General features: G+C 41.6%; 2 protein-coding genes across 5 annotated transcripts; one reads left to right on the forward strand and one right to left on the reverse strand.

Moving 5' to 3' along the window:
• Positions 1 to 277: 277 nt before the first annotated feature.
• Positions 278 to 2,605, forward strand: rpp38 (ribonuclease P/MRP 38 subunit). 3 transcript variants are annotated; one of them, XM_086218497.1, is made up of 2 exons: positions 278 to 412; positions 807 to 2,605. In XM_086218497.1, the coding sequence occupies exon 2, from the start codon at positions 814 to 816 to the stop codon at positions 1,609 to 1,611; it is 798 nt and encodes a 265-aa protein (XP_086074623.1). In that variant the 5' UTR covers positions 278 to 412; positions 807 to 813; the 3' UTR covers positions 1,612 to 2,605. The 3 variants fall into 3 exon arrangements, with proteins under 3 accessions (XP_086074623.1, XP_086074624.1, XP_086074622.1); XM_086218498.1 differs by having other exon boundaries at positions 284 to 417; XM_086218496.1 differs by lacking the exon at positions 278 to 412 and adding an exon at positions 454 to 684.
• Positions 2,606 to 5,175: 2,570 nt separating this feature from the next.
• Positions 5,176 to 11,899, reverse strand: nmt2 (N-myristoyltransferase 2). Of its 2 annotated transcripts, none has more exons than XM_086218494.1 (12): positions 11,722 to 11,899; positions 11,145 to 11,262; positions 10,008 to 10,149; positions 9,356 to 9,474; positions 9,182 to 9,273; positions 7,738 to 7,854; positions 7,470 to 7,640; positions 6,986 to 7,094; positions 6,726 to 6,896; positions 6,476 to 6,643; positions 5,637 to 5,774; positions 5,176 to 5,274 (listed from the first exon to the last, which is right to left on the reverse strand). In XM_086218494.1, exons 1-12 carry the CDS (start codon positions 11,832 to 11,834, stop codon positions 5,254 to 5,256), a joined length of 1,479 nt encoding a protein of 492 aa, XP_086074620.1. In that variant the 5' UTR covers positions 11,835 to 11,899; the 3' UTR covers positions 5,176 to 5,253. The 2 variants fall into 2 exon arrangements, with proteins under 2 accessions (XP_086074620.1, XP_086074621.1); XM_086218495.1 differs by lacking the exon at positions 11,722 to 11,899 and adding an exon at positions 11,405 to 11,617.
• Between the last annotated feature and the right edge of the window lie 1,658 nt (positions 11,900 to 13,557).

The following is a 13,557-nucleotide window of genomic DNA, read 5'->3' on the forward strand; positions in this document are numbered from 1 at the left end:
GATGGTTTAAAAGTCCAATCGGAAGTATTGTAGAGCAATACAGATATAAGAAGAAATTAAAAAAAAAAGCATTCATGTAAAATTTATCTCATGTAAATCAGTTTAAAATGTAGTATTTCCGTTCTTTATTTCATGTGGGAATCCCAAGTATAGCTGTAACCTTTTTAAAATCGTATTTTTAGCTACTTTATTTTTAGCCCAAATAGAAGCCATGCATGTAATACTGTCACTTCAACGCCCGTCGGCGCTTTTTGTCTTTCTTTTTCTTTTCAATAAAGTTATGTCAAACAAAATGGCAGTTCCTTAGGCTGTACTCGTGTATTGAGCTTGAAGAAGCAAATTCTGCATGTTTTCGGAAACAAACGTGATATATAACAAATAAGGACGGTAACGTTTGAGCCGTGAAGATCAGGTAAGGTAAATATTACGTGCCGTAAATGCCGCCGACGTCATAATCATGAGACGATTAGCTACACACTCAAATATATTCTTACAAAATTGTGTTTCCGATCTTGTTCTGAGAACTTTTCTGGTCTGGATATCGTGATTAAGGGTTTAACCAATGTGGTTGTTAGTGCATAAACAGTTTAATGCGGATACCTTACCGTGTTTATGGAAATGCAACAGAATTGTGAGCACCGATGTTCGAAGTTTGACTTTAAGTCTGACTAATGTTCTTTACAGGTCAGGATCTATATACTGGTGATTACACAGCTTTGATAAGGTTCATTAAATGAACGAATCAGCTGACATCAGTGATGATCTACTTGTCATGGAGGTATGTTTATGTACTTATACTGTTTCAGAGGAGCAATGGCCACCCCAGGAAAGAAGGGCAAAAAAGATGGTAAAAGGCAGATGCCAGCAAAGACCTCCTTCACCTCCCCCTTCAGCCCTCAATGGAGCCCACTGCCTCAGGAAGACATGCACTTCATCTTGAACATCCTGAAGAAGAAAGTGATCTCCACAGGTCTGGAGAAGAAAGAAGTGAAGGTGTTTCGCCCATGGAGAAAAAAGAAAGGTCAAACACCTTCAGATCCAGTTCCTGAGGTAAGCCAGGACACGTGCAAAGATCCAGAGTCCTCAAGAGGAGGCTGGACAGATGTGGGGGCCAGAAAACAACTGGCCATTGGCATTAATGAGGTCACCAAAGCTCTTGAGAGGAATGAACTGAAACTGGTGCTGGTGTGTAAGTCTGTGAAACCCAAACACATGACAGACCACCTGATCACGCTGACTGCAACAAGAGGAGTGCCGGCCTGCCAGGTGCCCCAGCTGAGCCGCAGCTTGTCGGAGCCGCTGGGGCTGAAAAGCGTCCTGGCATTGGGGTTCAGGAGATGTGACTGCAGAGACGACGAGGTCTTCGCCGACACTGTGGAAGCCATCACACCCAGAGTGCCCTCACTGGATGTTACATGGCTCCAAGGTGTGACACTGAAGCGTCCTGCTGACTTGGAGCAGGAAGTTGTTTGTGAGGCGAAGGGCCAGAAAAGGAAACTGGAGAATAAATCTGAAGTGACAGAGACTGACGCCACCTCCTGCACTCTGATGCCCCTCAAAGTGAAAAGAGTTGTTGCTAACCCTGCAAAGAAAAGAAAAGTCAAATCATAGCCAGTCCAATGCCTCTCAAACTGTGCTTAGATCTTTGAAAATAGTTATATCCCCGTTATCGCTTCATTTTTACCTCATGACCCCATAAAATGAGGCTTTTCCCTTCCGCTTGTGTGATTTGAAACATTCATTGGAAGCTTTGATATTTTGTTAGACAACGCAAACGTCAGCTTTGCTGAACAGAAGCCCCCAAGGATGATATGAGCAAAAAATAAAATAACAGAGAAAACTACGGGTTGTTTCTTGTGATCATGAGGAGCTTAAATGTATTTTTGGTTCATTTTTTTGATTGGATATGTGGGAACTTTTTATTTAGTTTCAAGTCAAAGTGAACAGATAGAATGTAAATCTTTTTGAATTTCCAGTCGGGCTGCAGCTATGGGTTCTTTTAGTGATCGAGTAATCTCGTCAACTCAGGTCACCTGAATCTGTCACTGGACTTCTCACAATGTCCCGAAATGATCAAGAAACTTGCTGCACGTGATACAAAACATTCGAGTTTGGAGGATTGGTGTCGGTTTGAATGATTTGTTATGATTAGGCTTCAATCTGGAAGAAAACATCTTATAAACATTTGATAACAATAAAGCAGATGGCTGGATCTAACAAGTGTGCAGGTTGATGGGATTTGGGGAAATGTTTGCCATGTTTTTAAGAAAATGAAGGATTTAGAAGCTCATGCTAAGGCAGGGCGATACGGCCCTTCAGAATCCCCCCCCCCCCCCCCCCCCCTCACCTTGACTTTTACGCGATCATAATAGTTCTCTGACAAACTGTACTGTCAATATTCTGGAATATTAAAGGGAAATTGCGTTTTCTTTTTCACATTCCACTAATGTGTTGATGACACAGTCAAAGAGCCAGATAAGCCTGAAACATTTGAAATGTCACCTGCTGACTCATTATTATCAAAACCTGTTAGCAGGAAAAAGCCTTGTTACTCTACTGCAGCCATGGAAAAAAAAAAATTAAAAAGTATCGCTCACACACTCGAGTTCCTTTTCAAAGTGAATTTATTGAAATATCCATGCTGGTATAGCCGGCGTGTGTTGAAACAGATTATTTGCATGTGGTCATGTCTAAATGATGCTGGTACAGGTTCTTCAGCTTTTTCACAGCTTACAATGGATTTGAATAAAAATATTGTTCTTCAGTTAGAGAAAGCTGTATGTCTTTTCAAAAGTGCACCATCCCAACCCCCCGAAATCTTTTTTTTCCCCCCAACAAAATAAAAACAAATAAATAAGGCAGGTACTTGGAGTTGAGTTCTCACTAAAGGGTGTGACTAGTAACATCAACGCTAAACTTCATCACAGCAGCCCAACCGACATGCTCAAAGTTCATTCAAACAGCTGCAGGCAACGCATCCGTGAGGCACACTGCCGAGTCCACAACTCAATCTCAGTGTTGAAAATAATGCCGTGACTCACTCAGCTGTTCCGTTGTGACAAAAAAGAAAATCTTGACGCACAAACTGGCTGTGCTCGTTCTTTCATCGCTAATCTATAAAGGGATGAGAAAAATTTACATCATCACATACAGAAAAACTGGCAGCAGTCTCAACAAGTCAAGAACATGTAACATGAAAATGTTTAAGCTTTGGGTTCAGCGAACCCGACACCTTCATCCTGCATGGCTGAGTACACGGAACCCTCAGGTACATCAGCTTTGAAGTATTTCATTTGAGTTTTAAAGTGGGAGAGAACTGAAAGAAAGAGGACTTCTGTTTTAAGACATTTTGAAAAGAACAATTATAAATATAAGAATGGTTTCACACATTTAGCTGCACAACACACTGAAATAAAAAAAAACCCAGAAACAGACCTACAGTAACATTTCCAGATGCACAAGTACAGCAACATGAGGAGCGAACCCAGAGAAGTCAGTGAAATAAAAAAGCTCAAAACTTCAAACTCTGGCAAATTGATAGTCGTTTGTTTGTTCGGCCACTGAACCATGACAACAGAATCTCTGAGTATTGTGCTCAATTCTCTTTGCATGGTTTTATTTTTAACAGTTGATAAGACACTTAACATCCTGCTGCAGGTGAGACAATAGATGATCGCCAATGAATTTATGAAAAGAAATGCTTTCGATCAGTGTCTGCAGCTTTACTGGGGAAGCTTATTCTACTGAGAGTAGTAAATGCTTTCTTCTTTGCAAGTGATCCAAATGAAAATGATAAATTAACACCAAAAAAAGAAAGATCAAAGAAAGATCTGAGAACATGCATCCTTTAGGTGACCAAGTCCAAACAGAGCACTGGTCAAACTTTCTTGCAGAACAATTGGAATCAAATTCACTCTGACTCTTGTTTTTAATGTGTATTTTTGTGTGTTCTTGCCTGTAATTTCACCGCCCAATTAGCTGCTGTTACTTTTAGCCTGATTTAACAGCGCTGCCAACTGAACAGGACACCATTGACATGCAAGTAACCGTTTATGTGCACGAGTGTAACAGTTAATAAAAAAACAACGTGTGAATACCAGTTCCAGTAACAGTTCTGTAATGTGGTAATAGCTCACTTTCACCGTAGAAACAAAGGTTATATGTAGTGCAACACATCTGTTTTGAAATCTGGGCTAACGAACCCTTGAAGGACCCCTTTAACTCGTGTATGAACTCAAAAATTGTGCTTCATTGATGCAATACATTCTTCATCAAAAAACACTTAAACCCATGAAGTTCGTACAAGCTTGATGACATCTACATCTATCTATAAAATAAAATACTTTGGATCAGCCCTCCCGAAACCCCCTGAACTCACACTACTGGAATAAATATGATCTGGCTTTCAATATACAGGTAACTATAGATTTCAACAAAAACATGTATATCAATGCACCAGCTGGACAAGTCCTTCCGTGAAGACGAAATGCGTGGGTTTTTCTTCTTTTTTTTTGACAGTTCGTATGTGTGTCTGATATTTTTCTCCAGAATGCTTGAGGAAAAACACGGTTTCTTCCTTTATGTCTTCTATTCCTGAAAGGTCTTAGCGTGACAAATAAAGAATATCTCGTCAAAGCACCCAGCAGAGAAAACTTCGGACCACAGAGATGATATGAGAATGGATGGAAATTCAGTTACCTCTTACACTGCAAGTCTGCAGTTGGACAAAAGAATCGCCTGGACAGGATCTGAACATACTTATTATATCTGGTCATGTTTGTGATTGTTTACAGAGTTCATGTCAGTGACAACGAACAGCATGCCAGTCCCTTGTAACCAGGTGTCAGCTGAGGAAGAAGAACTGAACAAAACTCACAATGTCAAGGCATCCTCTTGTACGTCGAACTGGTGTATTGAAAATGACAGCATTGCACTGCAGGAGTATCTCAGGCATAGCATGACTTCACATTCAGGATGTTGATGATTTTAAGAGTTTTCACCTCCAGGCGAGTGGAGAAATGTTCTTGATGACACAAGTGCTGGGAGAGCTCCTTTGGGGGAGGCGAGCTTCCCGAAACACAGGTTGGTTTGACTGTTGTAGTTCTCATTGTCTAGCTTGGGCTACCTGTTAGTCCAGGTACGGAACTGTGAGAGGCTGTGACCACCTCTGGATTAGTGTGTGTGTGTGTGTGTGTGTGTGTGTGTGTGTGTGTGTGTGTGTGTGTGTGTGTGTAGCAGCCCTGAAGAGGCAAGCTACTGAAGGACGAGGCCAACCTGAAACACAAACATTTGTCTTTTGTTAGCTGCATTTTGCCAAAAACTAAATTAAATATGACCTTGTGAACACATCACCAAATATTCTGAGCAGTTTTCTTCTTAATATGAACCTTTTTGCTTCAGGAGGTTAGATTTAATTAGACATAAGCATCAAGTTTTAGATTTTGATACCGACCCAGAATCAAGAGCTGGTGGTTAAATAGCTATGTGAACTCACTGAAGCTGCTCTGTGTTGCTATAGCAACTCATGCTACGATCGTTGTTCTCACTCTTTTTGAATTTATTTCAATCTGATAGTAAGTTTGAGTTACTGACTGAGACTTCGAGGATCCTGACCAAGAGGAAATCCTGTTACCAACCTTATCAGGGTCCATCGGGGGACACTTCCAGTTGTAGAGGTAATACTGCAGATTTCCATCTCCTATGCCAAACTTGAGCTTCTCCAGAAAGACCTTATTCTCCATTAGATCCAAGGCATTGAACACATCAAAACCTTTCTGTTTAACACACAGAATCATAGCGTCACAATCACCAATGATGATGACATGGCAGCAAGACAAATCATCAAACATCTTGGCTAGATGCTTGGAAATCTAAACACAGGTCATATTTACTTAATGGAAGTCAACTTCCTTCCTTTTTTCTTCTTTATGCATCTCTGCAGGCATCCTCCTTTCTCAGGGGGATAATGCCTTCAGACAGCAAGTGGCAACTGCAACATCTGCCACCCAGCAACGTTACTGTTGTGTTTTTTGACAAGGTGACAGGTTACAGACTTGAAACATCACCAAATCTGTCAGAGCCAGTAAACAGCTGGATGGCTAAATGAGAGTGGTGGCTGCCATCCTCTCTCTCACTCCCGCTCTGTCTCTCTCACACAGCGGTGGCACAACTGTCAGGTTTCCACTGAAAACGATGACAGTCGCTGCAGCAACTTCTTTCTGCCTGAAAGCACTGAAGGGTTCTCACAGCTGTTTTTGACCTTTCCCGCTAACGGGGAACTGGTTCCACGCCAGTTTGCAACCGTATTTTGAGCCATTCAAAGCATTCCCATCAATACTTCATTCTTCCAACCCTGAAGGTTTCCCTCCGCCCCATCTCACAGCAAGAGAGATGAAAATGTGACCGGACATGGCAGTTTGAACAGCACCAGTTCATGAACCTGACAAGAGCTCCAGAAGTATCAAAGTAACATTACCAGTTTGGCCAGGATCAGTGCATCATTCATTAAGTCCAGTAGTGGCGTTTGTGTGTGCACGTTGTAGAAGGAGTATGCCGCCTTCAGGCTCCTATGAAGAGGGTGATGCATCACAGTCGAGGGCAGAGTGTAGAAACTAGCGAAATCTGTGAGTACACCACCAGCGCCCTGAAAACATGGAGAAACCATCTTAACAGGCAGATCAACAGAAACCACAATCGTGTGGGGCGTGAAAAGGAATCCAGCATACCTCCACTACATAAGTGTCAATTATATTCTCCTGGGGTAAGAACCAGTGAGCCACCTCCTCTTCTCCCATTGAAGGAGCAAGCTGGAAGCGCCTCAGGTATTTCTGTAGCAGCTCAGTCACCAGCCGGATATCGCGCCTCTCCATCGGTCGCAGACCTGGGGTCTTGGTGCTCTGGGATGAGGGAAATATTAAAACATGTTGATACAAGTTCCTGTAGTGAATACTTGATGTTTGGAGAGATGATGAACAGAAGTGTTTACATCTGGTAATCTGTAGAGCTTCATGGTCCTTTGCAGGGTCATGTTTCTGCTCAGGTGGGAGAATTTGACTTCCACAAGCTTCCTGGGATTCAGAGAACGATGCCAGTACCTGTGCAGTGACAGAGAAAATGAAAAAGAAAGATGACGCTTGTCGTTTCTTCATTTGAGTGTTTGACCTTCATACTGGAGTGAGCACAAATTAAATCACGTATCCTGATATCAAAAACAGTCTGAGGGTGGGTCCAATTCACAACAGCTAGTGGTGCTTAAAGTCATTTAAAAAAAAACAGCTAGGAGATTGATCTTTTATCTGGGAAAAAAAAATACGAGCTGCAAATTATGGTTTAAAGCAGTGGATTTTTGTTTGTTTTAAATTGTGTCTGAAAGATATATTTAAAGCACTGGAGCATAACTTCATCTGCAGATGTTTTCATTTGTTGTAGTACTGCATTTTGATGTGCTCCATGATTATAGTATCATTTACCTGCATGTTGACACAGGTTTCGGCAGTACTACTCCTGCTGTGTATACTGCCTGAAATATTCCTTCCAAGTTGACCCGTCGCGTGATTTCTCTGATTAGCACTGGAGCGACACGCTTTGAACGCAGCTTCTTATGGACACACAGGAAGTTGATTTCAACCATCCTCTTCAACCTACAGCAGCAGCAGAGGGAAAGAAAGAGGCTTGAGCATTAGAAGACTCTGATCATTGCCCTGCTATAAATACAGAAGATCAGTTACGGGTGCTCACGTGTCATAAATGCGTATATCTGCAGGAATGGCACTGATGAAGCCAACAAGCTTCTTATTTGAGGAAACTCTCACTCCGCAATGCCACTGGGGTAACCAGCCTGGTGGACGCAGAGCCCTGAGAAGGGAGAACATGGTTCGTCAGAGCAGAGACAGTTTTGGGCGGAAGCGTCCCGCCCACTGATACCAATAACATTTGCATTGCAACACAACTTCAACAACATCTACATTTGTTTTAATTTACCATCTGTTGACATGTAGTGCGGTTGTGGTGCAATAAAATAATTTGAATATTTTACATTCTGATTAGATAAATACGTCTGAATACCAGTTCCACTTTAAACTGCAGTAACAGAGTGACAGAGGGGTGTCAACATCTCAGTAGGAATCAGATGGTAAATGAAATTCCTAAATCAATACTGCAAAAGCTTTAAATTGTGGTCTGGGTACAAACTACACACACAGTTCTCAGCTCTGAATACCTCAACTACCAAACCTGTAACCATGGCAACAGTGAAGCTCTCGGCTGCGTTCAGACTCAACTTAAACTCGTGACCGTGAGGGAAAACACACAACCAATTTTCACACATATTTCAACGAAAAGATGAAGCAATGACCCATCGCCTCTTTAATTCAATCTACTCAAGACACTCGAGTGGATGTCCAGGAAGTATCTGAAGCTTGGCCACATTCAAATTTGGTCTTTACATATTCTGTCTGCACACTCATGACTCAGTGTGATCTTTCCAAACACGATTATCATCAACGTAAACATAAAATCAAGCTGAATTACGGTGCATCATCTTTGGGAGTTACAGTGATGGAGCCAATGCCTTCACTGATCTCACCCTGAATAACCGCCTGGTTGTCATGGAGGGATTAGAATTATTCCTTGTAATGACAACAGAAAGTTCTTGCTTCAAAATGCACATTCTGCAGCAACATCTCCCATCCTTCTACTTACACTTGCACTTTCTGAACCATGTCACTTTCTTCATGTTCTGCTAATATTTCGGAGAAAATAAAAAGACAAGAGAAGGTGGAGGAGCGCTTTTTTCGTTTGAGCGAGGGAGTAGGGGATGTCAAACACACACACAGAAAATGGAACAAACACAGGCAATTTCAGTAACAACTACGGCAGTTAGTTGTTGCCATCATGAAACTTATTCAAATCATAATGCATTTTTTTGAAGACAAGTCTGTATAATTAATTCTTTTAACATGACACTAATTATAAGAGGCAGCCATAATACACTCAGTGAGACTTTTACTTTCACTTCTTGCTTTGTAACGATTCATGCTGTCTCAGTCGATGTGGCTGCATCCTCCACATTGAACCAAGATGGATCAGGGAGTCATCAGTGTTATATTCACAGCTTAGGTGGGCAGCAGATTGAACATCAGCTAAGTGACAAAGAAGCACATTGTCAAAAGTGAACACTTACCATTTGAGAAAGCTTGGTGAATAATCAAATCTGAACATGTTATCATCGTCCTCCACGTAGTTCTCATTTAACAAAGTGTACAGCTCCTTCAGCTGAAAAACACACAGCGAACTTGTTATTTTCTGCTCGGTTGCAATTACTGCCTTTGTATTTGAGACAACCCACTGTACTCACTACGTCTGCACTGCTGAGATCCAGAGTATCCCACATAAAGCCTTGAGGTAAGGAATATGGCTCCTGTCTTATATTCTCTTTGTCAGCTTCAATCGGCCCGTGGCTCGTCACCACCTCATCTGCATAAACATCACAGTTGCTGTTAAACACCAAAAAAATCATTTTACGGTCATCTAAGAAGTTACTTGCCCCTCCAACAATGCCAAATAAAGTTTTCTCGAGTAGAATCTGCTCCTGTTGATCCACTGCCTTACCCCACATTTTAGCCACAGACTCTGGTCTTAAGCCAAGAATCGTCATGGAAACCAGCTTAATCTAAAGCCATGAGGCATGCCAAGAGAGTATGTCCGGACCCCCGCTGTACCTCCCAGCTGACATGCTTTCAAAACACTGGCTTTAGGCAGCATGGACAGCAGAACCACTAGATGGCACTAGTGCACGAACACATGATCAACCCTTCTGCTACAATCATACAGTTTAAATGTTTGTAATCAATTAATTATAGAAGGATAATTAAGAGCTTATGCAGCAGGAAATATCTGCACTTTCTCCGAGAACATTACTGCGGCATGACTAAAATCTGCACTATCTGTTAATTCTTACTCTCTCTGCCTGTTTTCAGTCAACAAGGGTTTGTCTGCATCTTACTTACTTAACTTGGGCACTGGCTGTGTGTCCCAGAACTGGTACTTGTGCTTGGATGCCTCGTCGATGCTCTTTGCTGGACCCTGGCAGGACAACAGCTCCATGGCTCTTTGGATGTCCTGAAGCTTCTGAATGGGCAGGCCAGGATTCTGTTTTCAGAGGAGAGACATTTATATGGGGGTATTTGAATGCAAAACAATAGTCTCTCCAGACATGTGGGACATGTAACACATAATGTGTAATATTTCATTTGCCAAAAGACAGAATATTCTCTTTAGATTCACATTGGTATCCTTGATTTCAGCCGTTTTCCGATACTGATAAATACTTAATGCATATATCACGATATTTACTATGGTGTGGAAATCACCCGTAAGAAAATCCAAACAATGTTCAAATAGGTCCCACATGGTTAGAACTGTGATTGAAACTGTATTTTCAGTTAAGGTTATTTACATTTTATAACAATAGCCTCAATACCCAGCACCTCCAGGCTGTGAATGGAACTTGAAATCTGTGGAAATTTTTTCAAGTTTTTGATATACTGGTGTTAAACGTTTGTGGAACATGCTACAAATACAGGCCTGGTCATTTTACTCAGTTATGTCGACAGTTGAGGATGAATTGGGTTCATTTACCAAAAGTCTTTGACATTTGTCTTTTTGTCTGATTCATAGTAGTCAAAGACAGCAGGAATGACACAATGCATCCCCGGTGTAGACTGTCATGTCATTTTTGACCATCATATTTGAATAGTTTTAGATTAACGACTCACTGTGCAAGCTGAAGAACATGAACATGAAATATGGATGAAGGGTTGACACTGACATGTCATAGGATCACTTAAAAGAGGACTAAGACAAAGCAGCTGACACCAGGTTAGATCATGAATACATGACAATGGTGCACTCTGAGACCACAAGCATCCATGTAAATGAACCCTGACCTGCTTTAGGTTTGTTGAAGCTACCACCACCATCATCACAATCACCATCATCATCATCATCATCATAATCACACGAGTCACGTCCATTCACACTTAAAGTTTGTCCTCTCAGTAGTTTTGCATGCCATAAAGTGGTTGGTAGGATGTGTTTTTATCATCTCAGACCAATGACTGTGTTTGCATGGGTCAGTATCTCACCTTGATCTCCTGAGAGTCAGAGGCAGAGTCAGACTTGGCTCCCCCCGAGCTTGGCTTCTCTTTCTTCCTCTTCTGCTTCTTTTTCTTCCTCTTTGCCCCCAAATCTCCCCCCGGACTCCTACAGACACGAAAACAATCCCACGCTACATCAGTCTTCGCTTTTCTCGCTTTTAAAAATTTTTTTTTTTACAGTCCTACACAGAGAGGCGTATAGCTAAGGCTAGCTGCCATAGCAACGAATGACAGCTGAGCTAGCCCACCGTTAGCAGAGGGTTGTCCGTTATCATTTCATTCTGTCGGGACACTAGCTGCGGGTGTACATGTTAAGGCGGAGGCTGACACAGTTACAGATAAAAAATTACAATACTGGCTATGTTTGAAATTATCATTTTTTTGAGCGGCTACTAGCTTGAAACAACGGCCCTGCAGCAGCCAGCCCGGCTGTGTTTGTGTCGGGTAGCTAGCTAACGGCGTTAGCCATCCCGGCCGAGCACACATATAAACAGGTATCGCTCAACCAGGCTGCCTGAAATATCGTCCCTGTGCTTCTCTACCGGACCGGACAGGCCATCCGCACCCTTGCATATTCTCATTCTCCTCTTCGTTGTCCCCGTCTATCCCGCAGGTGTCCTGGTCGTCTAGTTCCAGGCTCTGCTGACTGGCCGCGGATTCACTGTCCTCCGCCATCATAAAAATGTTTTAGAAAAAAAAAAAAGGAAGTCAGCCACCGTCTGATAGAGATCACGGGCAACGGGAGATGGAAAAACAAAGAAAATGCCAGTGGAAACAACGCCACCCCTGGGCCAGTGGAGGTAGAACAGAGCCAAACTCCCGAAGAGGATACCTCAACTCTCCAGCTACTAATACTGACAAGGAGGAATCGTGATTTAGGTTCTCCCAAGTCACACACCTCGTTTCCATGCATTTTATCACCTCTGGTATTCTTTTTTTCCTCTTCTATAACTTTCAAGCTATGTGACAATAGGACCAGATATTCGTGAAAGACTGGAAGTATCAGACGTATCACTTTAATAGCATCGTCTTCTCCCACATTCTACATTTATAATTTAATGCCAATTTTTTTCCATACTGCAAAGTTCAGCATTACCTGTTTTCAATAATTTACATGACATTTGGCCTAAAGACTCCCAATGAGTAGCATTGATACTAGATTGACACTACAGACATGCCTCTTTTCAGTGCATTTTATTTCATTATTTAGTTATTTTATGTAAATAATTTGTGCAAAAAGTATTGTTTCATATTTTGCAAATTCTTTTGCAATGGCTTCCATGATATGTGACCAATAGAATGAAAATCAGTACCATATATTAGAATTCAACTGGGAATATGGAACATAACTTTTATTGCATTTTTCTTACATTTATTTTGATGTTCTGCAAATGTATTGTAATCATATCACATCATATTGTTAAGTAATAGTGCAAGAATTGTCTTCACCGTTGTAACGCATCAGATAAAAATCGACACAAACATCTAATAAAATTATCAGAAAGCAACATTGACCATGGGATTTTGATGTTCATTAATGTTACAGCTCTTTTGAAACAATGGGTGAATTTTTTTTAATCATTAATACAATATCAATGACCTTTTTTTTTTAACAATACAAACACAGACGCATAAATAGTTCCAGTTTTGCTGTTTATTCAGAATAATAGGCTTCAAATATAATGCAAGCAACCGATTTACACACCCAGGATGAATGGTTGCAACTCTGCTTTATAACTGAAAAGTGGCTCCGGAATACTTAAAGAGGCGAGGCCATTCACAACGCCACCTCACAGCTCAGTTGAACCAGGTAGAGGAAAGGAAAGAACTATACACACTCAGTAATATGACTGCTAGGACTACATGAACCTTAAGTGGATGTATTTTGATTATTCCTCAGCACTTTCTTACACGCAGTCACACAAGAAAAGCTCAGCAGCATCGCAGATGGACGCTACCACCGCTTGCATCTGATTCACCCTTTCACCACAAAGACAAGTAAATGCACAGAGAGAACCTGCAGTTTAGCTTCACACGCACAATCGCCATTTGGCTACACTGAAAACATCTGAGAAGAGATTCGCTGATCAACGTAGAGGAATGTAGCAGCCGCCAGACATGTGCTACCATATCTGCTGTGTAGCTTGTCGTTACTAGCGCTGAGGAAAGTTTACTGCATGCACTCTTTTGCAAGTGGGCGAGAAAGGGAAGGCTGAGGTAGAGGAGAAAAGCTGAAGGCAAAAGAAGGTGAGAAATAAATAACGGTTCCACAAATCTGCTGTGGAGTCCAATTGTTCGAAGGCACTTGGAACATGGGAAATGGTTCAACTAAGATGAAACACAGCAAGCAACTAGAATTTGGTTTCAGATATATGTGTTTTCATAACTAAAAGTAAGGCAG

This window comes from Aulostomus chinensis, chromosome 11, assembly GCF_037954235.1.
Source record: "Aulostomus chinensis isolate RoL2024-O1b breed Wild chromosome 11, RoL_Achi_v1.0, whole genome shotgun sequence".
Taxonomy (NCBI): Eukaryota; Metazoa; Chordata; class Actinopteri; order Syngnathiformes; family Aulostomidae; genus Aulostomus; species Aulostomus chinensis.

Bases quoted from the DNA above. Each gene is read 5' to 3' on its own strand.
- rpp38 (XM_086218496.1), top strand. From the start codon at position 563: ATGTGGTTGTTAGTGCATAAACAGTTTAATGCGGATACCTTACCGTGT. The intron at 685-806 runs GTCAGGATCTAT...ATACTGTTTCAG, and splicing joins CTGACTAATGTTCTTTACAG to AGGAGCAATGGCCACCCCAG.
- nmt2 (XM_086218494.1), bottom strand. From the start codon at position 11,834: ATGATGGCGGAGGACAGTGAATCCGCGGCCAGTCAGCAGAGCCTGGAA. The intron at 7,855-9,181 runs GTAAGTGTTCAC...CTCCCTTCTCAG, and splicing joins TCACCAAGCTTTCTCAAATG to GGCTCTGCGTCCACCAGGCT. The intron at 7,641-7,737 runs GTGAGCACCCGT...CTGCTGCTGTAG, and splicing joins GATATACGCATTTATGACAC to GTTGAAGAGGATGGTTGAAA.